This window comes from Amblyraja radiata, unplaced genomic scaffold (assembly GCF_010909765.2).
Source record: "Amblyraja radiata isolate CabotCenter1 unplaced genomic scaffold, sAmbRad1.1.pri scaffold_522_ctg1, whole genome shotgun sequence".
Taxonomy (NCBI): Eukaryota; Metazoa; Chordata; class Chondrichthyes; order Rajiformes; family Rajidae; genus Amblyraja; species Amblyraja radiata.
In genome coordinates, this window is record NW_022630589.1 from 16,943 (window position 1) to 34,315 (window position 17,373).

General features: G+C 48.5%; 1 protein-coding gene across 1 annotated transcript; it reads left to right on the plus strand.

Annotated features, from left to right (window-relative positions):
• Positions 1-10,007: 10,007 nt before the first annotated feature.
• LOC116970094 (probable G-protein coupled receptor 83) lies at positions 10,008-10,592 on the plus strand (the record flags this gene model as incomplete). The annotated part of the gene is made up of 1 exon (XM_033016822.1): positions 10,008-10,592. A coding segment is annotated over one exon (582 nt), but the record flags the coding sequence as incomplete, so codon positions are not given.
• Positions 10,593-17,373: the final 6,781 nt, after the last annotated feature.

The window sequence follows — 17,373 nt, forward strand, 5'->3', positions numbered from 1 at the left end:
GGCCAGGTACCGCCGGCGGGCAGCAGCACTGGCAAAGTTAATGTCATGACCGGCAGGCGACGAAGCCGAGGCAACCGCCTCAGCCATGCGGGCGGCGTGTAGAGCCTCATCTAAGGACAGGTCGGGGTTCCGCAGAAGTTCAGCCCTAAGCTTATAGTCTAAAAGGCCATACACATGAATGTCCCTGGTCACTTGGTCTGGTGTGAGAGCGTCCAGGCGACAACGTCTGGCCATGTGTCGCAACGCGGCGATGTAGTTGTCAACGGACTCGTCAATGATCTGACGCCGATTGAACATCTTAAACCGCTCTAGAATACAGTTAGTGGGGATGTCGCACATCGCGGTGAACTTAGCCATAAGACATACCGGGTCTCGCGCATCTTCACCTGCAGCATAGACAAACGACTCGGATCGTTCCAGGGCAGCGGGGCCGGCTATGTTGAGGAGGAGAGACGCCCGCATCTCGGCGGTGGCTGCGGGATGGGCAATCGTCACGTAGTGCTGAAAGTCGCGTCTAAAGATATCCCAACGGTGGGCAATGTCCGAGTCGAAGACAAGAGGATCTGGTTTGTGGCACGAGGTAGCCATGGCACGAGAGATAGAGAAGGGTAGGTTACTGGGTAAAATAAAAAAAAACAGGATAACCGGAGAACAGGAGGCGCAGAGCCACGATTGTGACACCATGTAAAGAGTTTCAATAACGCACTGTTGTCTTTACTGCTTTTATTATTAACTCACAAACAATACTGCACTAGCTGTACGTGGTCCGTCACACGAGCTAGAGAGAGATCAAGGGGTGGGGAGGTTACATTTATACTTGTGATATAGGGAGTGGTTAGTAGTGGTGAGGTCACTATGTTAAAGGAACATCTACAGTGGCCTTGCACTCTGTTTGAAATGGAATTTCAAGGAATAGCCGTGAGTCAACTGCCAGCCCACTAGCCGCGAGTGAGCTGCCAGCACATCAGGCTTGAGGGACTGAGCTGCTACCCCAAGAATCCATTTGGCCCACAATATCCATACTAGCCCTCTGGAGACCAGTAGTCCCTGCAGCCAACAACACCCATACTAGCGCTCCAGAAAGCCTCCCCCCCCCCCCCCCCCCACTGGCCACCAATATTGGAATTGGTGGAGAGGTGGAATATTGCGTCCCGTGTGAACATGAGACCGAACGGGTCCCACTAAGTCTAGTCATATATTAAAACTCTGATCTTGTACGTGTTTATATGTGTGTGTGTGGATATGTCTTCACAAAAACACTTCGTGGTAACAATACCATTTTACATATACAGGTCGACATTTTTCCCATCGAGGCCGTGCACCTAAACTGACGATTTTATGCTTTATTTCTCGACTTATTACTGATTAAAGTTTAAAAATGTCAAAAGACTTTGAATTTATAACGACCAGTTTACACTGATGACGTCACAATAGCTCGGCTCGCAGCCCATCTCACATACAGAATCTTCCACACGCTTTGAGTGAAGTCACCCCCCTGACCCCTCCCCCCGGGATTATTCACACCCCCCCCCCCACAGTTTATTTACACTCACCCCCTGGTTTATTTACACCCCCCGCAATTTAATTACACTCACTGCGCCCGGTTTATTTACACTCCCCCCCTGCTTATTTACACTCACTCCTCCCTGCTTATTTACACTCCCCCAAGTTTATTTACACTCCCCCCTGCTTATTTACACTCCCCCCTGGTTTATCTACACTCCCACCCACCCGGGTTATTCACACTCCCCCCCCCAAGGTTATTCACACTGTCCTCCCATGGTTATTCACACCCCGCACCCTCCCCCCTGCCAACTGCCTCTCTACCCCATCACCATCCCTGTCTACCTCCTCCTCCGCCCTCTCTCCCCCTCTCTACCACCTTCCTCTCTTCTATCCCCATCCCTCACTAACCCTTCCCTCTCTACCCCCTCCCTCTCTACCTCCTCCCCCTACTTCTCTAACCCCCTCGTCCCCCCATGGAACTGGAATTCCATATACAAACTCCTCAAACCCCCTCTCCCAGACCCTTGGATGAGATCCCAGGCTGTGACCTACTCTACAGGGATCTGTTATTCTATATATATTCACCCCGGAGCCCTAGATGTGATCCCAGGCACTTAATGAGTCATACAGCCAAAAGAGTGATAGAATGATACAGCATGTAAACAGGCCCTTCGGCCCAGCTTGCCCATATCGACCAATACGTCCCAGCTACTGCCCGCGTTTGGGCCATATGCCACCAACCCCATCCTATCCATGTACTTGTCAAACTGTTTCTTAAACGTTGTGATAGTCCCTACTCTGGGCAGGAATGTGTGCCTCTGTGACACTGGGACATTCCCCTGACGGCTGCACTATGGACCTGGATAATCACCGTTTTTGGTCACCCACCAGCCGATGATGTAGCAGGTATCCTGTATGTAGGAGTGATCGTCCGTCTCTGCCAGAGGCGTCAACACGGTCTACAGGTTGGCGCTGAAACTGATGCGTGACTTGATCTGGAATCAATAGACAATAGACAATAAGTGCAGGAGTAGGCCATTCGGCCATTCGAGCCAGCACCGCCATTCAATGTGATCATGGCTGATCATCCACAATCAGTACCCCGTTGCTGCCTTCTCCCCATATCCCCTGACTCCGCTATCTTTAAGAGCCCTACCTAGCTCTCTCTTGAAATTATCCAGAGAACCGGCCTCCAGAACGAGGCAGAGAATTCCACAGACTCACAACTGAAAAAGTGTTTCCTCATCTCCGTTCTAAATGGCTTACCCCTTATTCTTATACTGTGGACCCTGGTTCCGGACTCTCCCAACAACGGGAGCACGTTTCCTTCCTCTAAAGCGTCCAAACCCTTAATATGTTTCAATACGAACACCTCTCATCCTTCTAAATTCCAGATTATACAAGCCCAACCGCTCCATTCTCTCAGCATATGCCAGTCCCGCCATCTCGGGAATTAACCTTGGGAACCTACACTGCACTCCCTCAATAACAAGTCCTGGAAGGTGGTGGTGTTGAAGCCCGGGTGGCCCCATATCTTGGACACTCTGTCTTTGTGCTTGAGGTTGTTGGTCCCCATTTCCATCGATAGGCTGTTTGTGTTGTTCGGGTGGGGGGGGGGGAGAAAACACAGACACACACTCGCAAGCACACGCAAACAAATGCCTGCACACTCGTGCACACTCAAACAAGCACGCGTGCACACTTGCAATAAATTACACACACACGCACACACACACACACGGGCACACATGCACTCAAACGCAAACACATGCACATACAATCACACGCTTATGCACACACTCACATGTCCGTGCACACACTCACACACATGCACACTCGCATTCAATCACATACACATATGCACGCACTCTCAAATGAGCGTACACACACATGCACACTCGCACTCACTCAGACACATATGCGTGCACACACACACTCACGCATGCACGCACACACTCTCTCTCACACACACACACACACACACACACACACACACACACACACACACACACACACACACACACACACACACACACACACACACACACACACACACACACACACGCGCGCGCGCACACACAGAGCCATGGGAGGGTGGCACGGTGGCATATCGGTTGAGTTGCTGCCTCAGTGCCAGAGAGGCGGGTTTGATCCTGACTCTGGGTGCTGTCTGTATGCGCTTGTTGAGTCTCGTAGTTGGTAACTCATTTTCACTTAGGGCACAGCTGACAATGGCCTGTTGATCTGTGGTTTCTGCCGTCACAGAGGGATCTCTCCCCGTCGTGGAAGCACAAACCCTGTTGGCAGCTCCAGTCTACAGGCCGCTCGGCCCTCTGTCTGCCTGCCAGCCCCTCCGACTCCCAGACTGAGACAAGGGGGTTGTTGGTTTGAGATCCACTCCAACCATCTCGCGTCTGTCACCTCTCCCTCCCTCACCTCTCTCTCTCTCTCTCTCTCACCTCTACCTTCCTCCTCTCCCACATCTCTCTCACTCCCTCTCACCTCTCCCTCTCTGCCCCCTTATCTCCATCTACAACCTGCCTCTGCCAGTGTTGTGAGCAGAGCCTGTGTCGCCCTCCCCTGGTCTGCCGCGGTACTGTTGCTGAGACCGGTCGCTAGTTTCTACACACAGTTTGCTGAAATTATGAGACCAATGGGCAGCAGGAAAAGGATATTTCAGCCCCTATACAAATACACTCCTTTAAATCTCCCTCCTTCTCTTTCTCTCTCTCCCTCACTGTCTCCTCCCGCAACTCTCTCTGCCTTACTCACATTCTCTCATTCCCTCTCTTCCCTTCTCTCTCTCTCCACTTCCATTTATTCACCCTCCCCTCCCTATCTCTCTCACCTGCTGATCCCCACAACCACCCCCTCTGAGAGGGAGTGGGATGTTCAAAGAAAAACATTACTTAGTTTATTTTATTTTAGAGATATTGCGTGGAAACAGGCCTTTCGGCCCACTGAGTCCCGAGTCTGTGCCGCCCAGCGATCACCCCACACATTAACACATCCTACACACAGTAGTGACATTTTACAATCATTACCAAAGCCAATTAACGTGCAAACCGGCACGTCTTTGGGGTGTGGGAGGAAACCGGAGCACCTGGAGAAAACCCATGCGGTCTCAGGGAGAACGTGTAAACTCTGTACAGACAGCACCCGTAGTCAGGATAGAACCTGGGTTTCTAGCGCTGCATCACCGTGGTGAACTATACTCCGCACTCTGTATCCTCCCCTTTGCTCTATCTATTGTTCTTGAGTTTGACTTGAACATGGCCCAATACAACAGCCGAAACAAAGTCTTAATACAGGCACATGGAACGCAACGACACGGCACGGTGGCGCAGTGGTAGAGCTACTGCCTTACTGCACCACAGACACGGGTTCAATCCAAACATTCTCTAGTGTGCAGTCTACAAACTAAATAGTTATGTCTCAAAAATGGATAAATATTGCCAAATGCGGCATAATTGAATCTCTTTGCGTGTGTGTGTATTATGTGCAGCATTACTGTGTGTGTGTGTGTGTGTGTGTGTGTATGTATGTGTGTGTGTGTGTGTGTGTGTATGTGTGTGTATGTGTGTGTATGTGTGTGTATGGAGGAGGGTGAGAACGAGAAGCTGGTGCGACTTGGGTGGGGGAGGGATGGAGAGAGTGGGAATGCAGATGTTACTTCAAGTTAGAGAAATCAATATTCATACCATTGTGTTGTAAGCTGCCCAAGCGAAATATGAGAAGCTGTTCCTGCAATTTGAATTTAGCCTCACTCTGACAATGGAGGAGGCCTAGGACAGAAAGGTCAGTGTGGGAATGGGAAGGGGAATTAAAGTGTTTGGCAACCGGGACACCAGGCAGGTCCAGGCAGACTTTATTGGTCATTTATTTTTGTTAGTGTAGAAAAAGGTCCCTCAGCCCAACGGGTCATAAGTGATATCACCACCGAGTGGCGTCCGTAATGGCCACCTCGCCAACAATCTGTCTCATCCCTTCTCTGTTTTAATTTTTTGAATAAATGTTTTATGGTATGTTTTATGTGGGGGGGAGGGGGATCGGGTGAAACTTTTTTCAGCCGCTTACCTCGATGGAAATGCAATTTATTACCGTGTTGCATCTCCGTCCCCCCTACAACGTGTAGTGTTGCGGCCTTTCCTGGGGACCGATCCGGAACTTCATGCCGCGGGCGCGGCGCGGACTTACCATTTCCATCATCCCAACGCGAGGGCTTGAAGATAGGATCGTCGGCAGCGGCGAACTGCGGAGGGTTCAAAAGCCCTAACCACCAGGGGTGAACAAAGGAGGAAGATGTCTGAACGTTATTGCCTTCCATCACAGTGAGGAATGTTGATTTCATTCTGGTGGATGTTTATGTTAAATTGTATTTTATGTGGCTGTGTGTATCGTTGCTTTTCACTTAGTATGGCTGCATGGCAACTCAAGTTTCACTGTACCTTAATTGGTTAAGTGACAATAAACGCAATCTTGAACTTGAATTTGAGCAGAATTAGGCCTTGCGGCTCACTGTCTACTCTGCCATTCAATCGTGGTTGATCTATCTCTCCCTCCTAATCCCCTTCTCCTGCCTTCTCCCCAAACCCGACATCCGTCCCAATCAGGAATCTATCAATCACTGCCTTACAAATATCCATTGATTTAGCCTCCACTGTGGCAAATAATTCCACAGATTCACTACCCGCACCGACCAGCGATCGATTGCCCCGTTACTGGACTTTACCTTGCACTAAATGTTATTCACATTATTCCCTTTATCATGCATCTGTGAACTGTGGATGGCCCGATTGTAATCATGGTCACAGTTTAAGGACAAGGGGGTAATTTTAGGACAGAGATGAGGAAAATATTTTTTACACAGAGAGTGGTGAATCTGTGGAATTCTCTGCCACAGAAGGTAGTTGAGGCCAGTTCATTGGCTATATTTAAGAGGGAGTTAGATGTGACCCTTGTGGCTAAAGGGATCAGGGGGTATGGAGAGAATGCAGGTATAGGATACTGAGTTGGATGATCAGCCATGATCATATTGAATGGCGGTGCAGGCTCGAAGGGCCGAATGGCCTACTCCAGCACCTATTTTCTATGTTTCTATGTATTCTCTTTCCACTGACTGGTTAGCACACGACAAAAGCTTTTCTCTGTACCTTGGTACATTTGACAATAAACAAAACTAAACTATTGGCGCAACCATTGGCAGCACGGTGGCGCTGCGGTAGATGTGTTACCTTAAAGCTCCAGGAACACCAGGTTCGATCCTGACCACGGGTGTTGTCTGATGGAGTTTGTACATTCTTCCCGTGACCTGCGTGGGTTTTCATCGGGTGCCCCGGATTCCTCCGTTAATTGGCTTTTGTAAAATTGTAAACATTGTCCCCAGGGTGTAGGATATTGCTAGTGTATGGGGTGATGTACAGTTGCTACTACCAGAGTATAGGATATTGCTAGTGTACGGGGTGATGTACAGTTGCTACTACCAGAGTCTAGGATATTGCTAGTGTACGGGGTGATGTACGGTTGGCATGGACATTGAGGGTTGAAGGCCCTGTGCCCACGCTGTATCTATAAATTCTACAGTCTACTCCCACAGCCTCTGTTCAGTGAACGTTTGTAACTTTGTCAGCACCAGAAACGTGGCGACACTTGTGCACTGCCCAGGTGAGGTCTGCTGTATGATTCAGTTCAGTCTGTTCAGTTCAGTTTACTTTATTGTCATGTCACGTGTACAGTGAAGACATTTAGTTTTTACCAGGATGTATGCAAAACAAAGCAATTCACTGTACCAAGGTACAAGTGTGTGCGTTTGTGTGTGCGTGTGTGCGTGTGTATGATCGTGGCGATTTAGAAGCATAGAGTCTCTTGGCCAGAGAAGGTAAATCGAGGACCAGAGGACACAGATTTAAGGGGAAAAGATTCAATAGAAATCTGAGGAGTAACTTTTTCACACTAAGGGTGGTGGGTGTATGGAACAAGCTGCCAGAGGAGGTAACCGAGGCAGGGACTATCCCAACATTTAAGAAACAGTTAGACAGATGATAACAGCTGGGAAGAACTGTCTCTGAATCTGGCATTTCATGATGTACAAGTTCAATTCTCCCTGCTTGCCCCCCACCCCCTCCCCTCCCCTTCCCCCCGAATAACTGCAGGGAAATGGCTTCTGTGTTCAACTTGTTGAGAGCACATTAACACTGGTCTCTGGGCTTTATCTTCATCTTCCGGTTATTATCGACAGACAGGGACAGTAATGCGTGCAATCACGAACCAGCCACTTTTCTCCATCAGGTCAAACTGCCTTTCCTTGCAGTGAGACATTTCTTGAGTATTGCTTGATTAAATGATGCAGAAATGAAACAGACCTTCGGTTCACTGAGTCCACGCCGACCATTGATCACCCGTTCACACCAGTTCTGTGTTATCCCACTTTCTCATTCACTCCCCACACACTGAGGGACAATTAACCTATAAAGCCGCACATCTTTGGGATGCGGAATGAAACCGGAGAACCTGGAGCAAACCCACACGGTCACAGAGAGAACGTGCAAGCTATGATTGAACCCGGGTCTCTGGCGTGGAGAGGCAGCAGCTCTACCCGCTGCTCCGCAGTGCCGCCCAGGATCTCTCCGTTCTGTTAGTCCTGATATATGTTTATAAACCTCTGGCCATTATTTAAAACACATTCATTTGTTTGTGGCCGGTGAATGTTGAGGAAAAGACAGGCAATTAATGTTCATCCCTGGATACACCTGCATTAAATGTCATTTCTGGAGTCACCTACTGGCAAAACAGGTTCAGGAAAATCTCCTTCCCTCAAGGATATTGGTCAGTAGATGGATAGTTACGTTCAGTAGAAACAAAGAACTGCAAATGCTGCTTTATACCAAAGATCGACTCAGCAGGTCAGGCAGCATGTCTGGAGATAATATATGAGTGACATATCTAGTCAGAACCAATCTTCAGACTCATATGAAAACAATTACATTCAATCTCATCGTTTGTATTAAGGCTGGCATTTAAAAAACCCCCAATTATTTCATTACTTGAATTTCAGTTCTCATCTGCTGGGGTGAGATTGGACCTCATACCATTGATTCAATCCTCTAGAACTCCGGCTACAAGTCCAGTTACTTATCTAGAAGGCGACAATATCGGGTAGGTGAGTGTGAGTGAGTGAGTGAGTGAGTGAGTGAGTGAGTGAGTGAGTGAGTGAGTGAGTGAGTGAGTGAGTGAGTTAGTTAGTGTGTGAGTGAGTGAGTGAGTGAGTGAGTGAGTGAATGAGTGAGTGAGTGAGTGAGTGAGTGAGTGAGTGAGTGTGTGAGTGAGTGAGTGAGTGAGTGAGTGAGTGAGTGAGTGAGTGAGTGAGTGAGTGAGTGAGTGAGTGAGTGAGTGAGTGAGTGAGTGAGTGAGTGAGTGAGTGAGTGAGTGAGTGAATAAGTGAAAAGAGGAGTGGCCAGGGTGCGACTCTCCTTGATAATGCTGCTGGCCTTACCGAGGCAGCGTGAGGTATAAATGGAGTCAATAGAAGGGAAATTCGTTTGTGTTATAATCTGGGATACCTCCATATTTCGCTGCAATTTTGTGTGGTCTTGGATGGAGCTGTTCCCAAACCAAGCTGTGATGCATCTTGATAAAATGCTGCATCTGGAGATGTTGGTGTGGTTGTAGGGGACATGCCAAACATCATAAACCTTTGAAGGAAGTAGAGGTGTTGGTGTGCTTTGTTGGTCGTTGCTTCAATATGGGTGGTCCAGGAAAAGTTGTTGGCGATACTGACCCCTTTTTTTACTCTTGGCGGCGCGTCCTAGAATGACTGATCACAGGGCAGGTGTTCAAAGTAAGGAACATAGGCAGGATGAACACAAAGTGCTGGAGTTACTCAACGAGTCAGCAAACTCTGGAGGGCCTGGGTATGTGATGTTGTGGCGTGAGACCCGGGTCTCTGGTGTGGTGAGGCAGCAGCTCTATCCGCTGCCTCACAGTGCAGGTAGGTGTGGATATTCAGCCCCTTTAACCCTGCACCATTCATTAACCTTGAGGCCATTATTCCCATTACTCTGAGTAGCTGAGTAATCCTGGCCCATTGACAACATCTTACAGTCAATATCTTCCTGATTATTGTCTACCCTCTTATGTACAGCAAGTTCATAAGTTCTAGGAGCAGAATTAGGCCATTCGACCCATCAAGTCTACTCTGCCATTCAATCATGGCTGATCTATCCTTCCCTCTCAATCCCATTTTCCAGCCTTCTCCCCATAAACCTGACACTGGTACTAATCAAGAATCGATCTATCTCTATATTCAAAATACCCATTGAATTAGACTCCGCTGCCATCTGTGACAATGAATTCCACAGATTCACCATCCACTGACTATTGTCTCTTGAATCTGTGGTCTAAACCCTCATCGTTCTCCACACTCTCAACTCATGAAACATCTAACCCGCTTTCTCCGCACGTCCCTTTCTTTCAGAGAGAAGATCATCAGGAGTCTTTGCATTCATGCTTTTCTGAAGCCTTCAGAAGTCTTCAGGAGGAACTTGGACCTGTCAACCTTCGTGCTGTTCTACCTCCTGTTGTTGGCAGTGATCACCGTAGCCACCGTCGCGGTGAGCAAGAAGCAGTGGCTGAGGAAAACCATTGGTGCCGTCACAGTGACCCAGGCCGCCACTCAACGCCGCAGGAAGATGGGGACCATCAAGATGATCGTGCTGCTGGTGGTGACCTTTGCCCTCTGTTGGTTCCCCCTCAACGTCTACACCATCCTGCTCTCCGGCCAACGCGTCCAATTCAACAACACCCTCTACTTTGCCTTCCACTGGGTGGCCGTGAGCAGCACCTGTTGGAACCCCTTCATCTACTGTTGGATGGACAACAGGTTCCACTCCGACCTCATGACCCTTCTGGCCAAGTGCGGGGGGAGAAGGAGGAGAGGAGGCAAGATCCTGGTGCTCACCGCGGCCAGCGGAGACGGGATGCAGCCGGGGGTGAGATTGGAGGACAAGCCTGGCCCGTCCACGGAGAATAGGAGTTCCTACCTTGGTGGGCGCAGGGGTAACAATGGGGAGGTGAGTACAGTTTAGACTTTACAGATTCCACGTTGAAACTTGGTGTCATGTTCAGCATAGGTATAATGTGCCAAGGTGTTGTGTGTTGTGTGTCGTGTGTTGTGTGCGTGTTGTGTACAGCGATCACCCCATACACTTGCACTATCCTACATGCTAGTCACCATTTTACAACTATTACAGAAACCTATTAACCCACAAACCCGCACATCTTTCAAATTGAATACAGTTTAGTTTAGAGATACAGCGTGGAAAAAGGCCATTCGGCCCAACATCATGCCAACCAGCGATCCCCGCAGACTTGCATTAGGCTGCCGTGAAGGGAGAGTGGACGCTGGCACGAATTGGTTGCCGCTGCTCTCTCTTCACACTGTGTTTTTGATTTTCTGTTTTTGGATTGAATTCTGTTTTTAATTTGTGTCATTGTGATGTCTTTAATTACTTGTTTTACTCCGATTATATGTTTTTATTCCGATTACTATGTAAGGTGTCCTTGAGATTTTGTATGAAAGGCGCCCATTAAATATAAAATTTATTATTATTATTACCAAGACTTGTTTCAGAAGTGATAGGAGCATATTTAGGCCGTTTGGCCCATCAAGTCTTTCCCCCTGAAACCTATTTTCCTGCCTTCTCCCCATAACCCCTGACACCCTTACTAATCAAGTATCAATATCAATGTCCACCTTAAAAATATCCATTGACTTGCCCTCCACCACCTTTATGGCAATGAATTCCACAGATTCACCATCCTGTGACCAAAGATATTCCTCCTCGTTTCCTTCCTGAAGGTATGTTGCTTTAAACTGAGGCTATGCCCTCTGGTCCGAGACTCCCAGAGGGAGGTAACATCAGACTCGTCACCATTACTTAGTTTAAATATCAATCATGTCGATGAGAATGAGTCTTTGGAGTGTGGGAGGAAACCTAAGCACCCGGAGAAAATCCACGCCGTCACGGGGAGAAGGTGCAGATTCCGTACAAACAGCACCCGAGGTCAGGATCGAACTTGAGTCTCTGGTGCTGTAAGCAGCAACTCTATCGCTGTGCCACCATGCCGCCAGTCGATAGGGTAGTGTGGGTGTGGGGGAATAAGGCTGTGAGTGTGTGTGCACGTGTTTGTGTGTGAACAGGTTTATGCGGGTATACACGTGTGTGTGAGTGTGAAACAGGACGGGTTTAGAAGGATATGGGTCAAATGTAGGCAGGTAGAGATAGTGTAGATGGTTCTATCTAATAATAATAATACATTTTATTTAATGGGCGCCTTTCAGACATCTCAAGGACACCTTACACAGATCAGTAGGAATAAAAACATATAATCAGAATAAAATAAGTAATAAAGACATCACAGAGACACAAATTAAAAACAGAATTCAGTCCAAAAACAGAAAATCAAAAACACAGTGTATCTGACATGTACCTATCCTAATAACCATGTACCTATTGAACTGTTTCTTAAATGTTGGGATAGTCCGTCCCTCAACCCACACCCAAGGATCTGAACCCCTGGATTAGATCACAGCCTGTAACACACACGCATGGATCTGCAATTCTATATATAAACCCCTCAAACCTCCTCTCCCGGACCCCTGGATGAGATCCCAGCCTGTGACCCACTCCACAGGGATCTGTTTTATTCTATATATAAACCCCCCGGAACCCTGGATGAGATCATAAATTGTAATTGATCGATTCATAGAGTCACAGTCATAGAGTGATACAGCATGGAAACAGGCCCTTCGGCCCAACTTGCCCACGTTGACCAACATGTACCTGCTACACCAATCCCACCTGCCCACGTTTGATCCATATCCCTCCAAACCTCTCCTATCCATGTACCAGTCGAACTGTTTCTTAAATGTTGGGATAGTCCCAGACTCAACTACCTCTTCTGGCAGCTCGTTGCATACACCCACCACACTTTATGTGAAAAAGGTACCCCCTCAGGCTCCTATTATTATTTCCCCCTTCACATTAAACCTATGTCTTCTGGTCCTCAATCCACCTACTCTGGGCAAGAGACTCTGTACATCTAAATCTCCACGATCACACACAGGCGCACACACACACACACACACACACACACACACACACACACACACACACACACACACACACACACACACACACACACACACACACACACACACACACACACACACACACACACACACACACACACACACACACACACACACACACATACACTTGTACCTTGGTACCAGGAAATATTCTAGGCAAGAGACTATGTGCATATACCCGATCTATTCCTCTCATGTTTTATACACCTCTATAAGATCACGCCACATCCTCCTGCATTCCAAGGAATAGATTCCCAGCCTGCTCAACCTCACCCTGTAGCTCAGTCCCTTTAGTCCTGGCAACATCCTCGTAAATCTTCTCTGTACTTTCTATGTTCTCTGTATGTCAGTAATATAGAATGACGTCTATTACAAACCCACTGACTGCCACAACTATCTCAACTACTCATGTTACCACCCTGCTTCATGCATAGGCTCTATCCCCTCTCCCAATTCCTCCGTCTAAGCCGCATTTGTGCCCAAGATGAAGTTGTCCATACCAGGACATCTGAGATGTCCTCATTCTTTAGGGGACAAGGGTTCCCCTCTCCAATCATAGATGAGGCCCTCACTGGTGTCTCCTTGGTGCCCTGCAGAGCTGCCCTTGCTCCACCTACCCCTAGTGCTTACCTTTCACCCCATCAGCCGTTACATACAGTACATAATCCTCCGAAATGTCCCCCTCCTCCAACAGGAACCCACCACTAGCCACATTTTCCCATCTCCACCCCTTTCCGCCCTCCGCAGAGACCATTCCCTCCGCATCTCCCTGGTTAACTCATCCCTTCCCACCAAAACCACCCCTCTTTAGGTGCCTTTCCCTGCAACTGCAGAAGTGGCAACACCTGTCCCTATACCTCCTCCCTCGACTCTGTCCCTGGGACCCCAACAGTTCTTTCAGGTTAGGCAGAGGTTCACTTGCACCTCCTCCAACCTCATCTACTGTATCTATGTTCAAGATGTAGACTCTTATACATCGGCGAGGCCAAACGTAGATTGAGCCATCATTTCACTGAACACCTTCGTTCAGTCCGCCTGAACTGACCCGATTGCTAAACACTTCAATTCTCCTTCCCATTCCCACACAGACCTTTCTGTCCTCGGTCTCCTCCATTGTCAGAGTGAGGCTGAACACAAATTGGAGGAACAGCATCTCATATTTCACTTAGGCAGCTGACAGCCCAGGGGTATGAATTTTCATTACTCTAACTTCAGGTAGCCCCGGCATTCCCTTTCTCTATCCCTCCCCCACCCAAGTCACACTAGCTACCCGTTTTCACCTAACAAACAGCTAACTGTTTCCTTTATCTACGTTACTTTTTTGCATATCTTTCACTCATTTGTTCTATATCTCGCAACATCATTGCCAATACCTCACGTTTCCCTTATTCCTAACCAGTCTGTTGACGGGCCTCGGCCCGAAATGTCACCCATTCCTTCTCACAAAGATGCTGCCAGTCCCGTTGAGTTACTCCAGCTTTTTGTGTCTATCTTCAGTTTCAACCAGCATCTGCAGTTTCCTCCCACACACTTCTCTGTCCCCTGTCCAGCTTTGACAACATCTTTCCTGTAACATGCTGCCCAGAACTGTTATTCTATCTATGACCCCAATTACACCGCAATCCCATGGATGAGATCCCTGGCTGTAATTGATTGATTTACAAAACCATAGAGTGATACAGCATGGAAACAGGCCCTTCAGCCCTACTTGCCCACACCGACTAACATGTCTCATCTACACTGGTCCCACGTGTCCACATTGGGTCCATATCCTGCCAAACCTGTCCTATCCATGTCCCTGTCTAACTGTTTCCTAAACGTTGGGATAGCCCCCGCCTCAACTAACTACTATGACAGCTTGTTCCATACACCCACCACCCTTTATGTGTAACCGTTACCCCTCAGATTTCCACTAAAACATTTCCCCTTCACCTTAACCTTTGTCCTCTGGTCCTTGTTCCACCTACTCTGGGCAGGAGACTCTGTGCCTCTGCGATTCTGGGACATTCCATTGCATTGTGGACCTGGATCCTCACCGTTGATGGTCATCCCCAAGCCGATGATGTAGCAGGTGCCCAGGAGCGATGGTCCGTCTCCGCGACCGGGGGCAGCAACACGGGCTCCAGGTTGGTGGCGAACCTGATGCGCAGCTTGAGGTGGAGTAAGGTCACATCGTCTACGAAGGTGGTGGTGTTGAAGCCCGTGTGGCCCCATATCTCGGACACTCTGTGTCTCTCACCATCTTTGTGTTTGCGGTTGATGGTCCCCATCTGCACCGAGAGGCTGTTTGTGCTGTTGGGGGAGAGGAGAGACCACAGCCAGAGACACATACTTGCACACGCACGTGCACACACATGCACACACACGCACTCAATCGTATACACACGCGTGCACAAACACGCACCAACATGCACACACGTGCGTACGAGCACACTCGCAATGCCACACATGCGCGTGTACACACACACTCACACACGCACACACACAGAGCCCTGGCAGGGTGGCAGGGTGGCGCAGCAGTGCCAGGGACGTGGGTTCAATCCTGACTATGGATGCTGTCTGTACGCGCTTGGGCAGCTTTGAATCCAGTGGTATACGTTTGATTTCTCTAACTTCAAGTAACCATTGCATCCCCCCTCTCCCCATCCCTCCCGCACACACGCGTACTGGCTTCAAACTATAATCATGTATTGCCTTTGTGTTGACCAGTGAGTATACAATATAAGCTTTCCACTGTAGCTTGTACACGTGACAATAAACTAAACTGAAACGGAAGTCGTCTTGTTGAGTCTCATTATCAATAACTCGTTTTCACCTGGGCCACAGTTAACAATGGCCTGTTGATCTGTGGTTTCATTTCCTTCTGCTGTTGCAGAGTGACTTCGCCTCGTCCTAGAAGCACAAACCCCATTGGCAGCTCCTGACTACAGGCCGCTCTGCCCACTGTCCGCCTGCCAGCCGCTCTGACTCACCCAGACTCTGAGACAAGGGGGTTGTAGGTTTGAGACCAACTCCAACCCTTTCCCTTCTGAGGAGTCACCCTCTATCACCTCTCCCTCTCTCACCTCTCCTTTTACCCCTCCCTCTCTCACCTCAACCTCTCTCTCTCACCTCTCACCTGCCTCTGCCAGTGTTGTGAGCAGAGCCTGTGTCGCCAACCACTGGTCTGCCGCGGAACTGCTGCTGAGACCGGTCACTGGTTTCCACACAGTTAGCTGACATTATGAAACCAATGGGCAGTAGGAAAAGGACATTGCAGCCCCTATACTAAAAAAACCTTCAAACCTCCCCCCCCCCCAACTTTTTCTCTCTCTCTCTCTCTCTTACTGTCCCCTCCCGCTACTCTCTCTGCCTTATTCCCATTCTCTCATTCCCTCTCTTCCCATCTCTCTCTCCACTTCCTTCTCTTCACCCTCCCCTCCTTATCTCTCTCGCCTGCTTCCCAGGATCTCAGGATTGAAGCCAGGATCGCTGTCGCTGTGAGGCAGCAACTGTACCACTGCATCGCCGTGGTGAACTATACTCAGCACTCTGTATCTTCCCCTTTGCTTTATCTATTGTTCTTGAGTTTGACTTGAACATGGCCCAATACAGCAGCCGAAACAAAGTCATATTACAGGCACATGGAACGCAACGACACGGCACGGTGGCGCAGCAGTAGAGCTACTGCCTTACTGCACCACAGACACGGGTTCAATCCAAACATTCTCGAGTGTGCAGTCTACAAACTAAATAGTTATGTCTTAAACAGGGATAGCTATTGCCAACTACGGCATAATTGAATCTCTTTGCGTGTGTGTGTATTATGTGCAGTGTTGCTTGTGTGTGTGCGTGTACGTGTATGCGTGTGTGTGTGTGTGTCTTAGAATATGAATGCATGACTGCGGGTAAGTGTCTGAACTATGTGTCGTATGTGTATGTGTGTATGTAATGTGTGTAGTGTATGTAGTTCTTCAGACTGAGAGTCAGGGGAGAAGGAAACGAGAGATATCGACGGTGACGTAGAGAGATATAAAACAATGAATGAAAGATATGCAAAAGAGTAACGATGAGAAAGGAAACAGGCCATTGTTAGCTGTTCGCTAGGTGAGGGTGAGAACTGCAAGAGGCAGCTCATATTAAATCTTTTCCCCTTCACCTTTCAGTCTGAAGAAGGGTCTCGACCTTTTCTCCATAGAAGCTGTCTGACCCATTGAGTTACGTCAGATATTTCTACAGACAGACAGAGCCCCGTTATTCCCCTCTCGTAGAGTCAGTTCCTTCTCTTCACCCTCACAGCACCAGAGACCCGGGTTCGATCCTGACTACATGTGCTGTCTGCACGGAGTTTGCACATTCACCCCGTGACCTGCATGGGTTTTCTCCGAGATCTCCAGTTTCCACCCACACTCCAAAGACGTACAGGTTTGTGCGTTAATTGGCTTGTTGTAACATGTCAAATAATTGTCCCCAGTGTGTGTAGGGTAGTGTTAGTGTATGGGGATCACTGGTCGACGCGGACTCGTGCAGTCAGTGTACAGATATCATCCTGCGAGTTCAGTTTAGTTCACTTTAGTAAACTAAACTAAACTAAACTAAACTCAACTCAACTAAACATACCAAGCAAAGGTAACTTTACAGGTACTGTTATATGACTGGGTGAAGGAGTGGTCACTCCATATATCTTCTCTCCGGTATCGGTGATTGGGTTTGTAGGGGTTGCCCTCCCCCTGTATTGT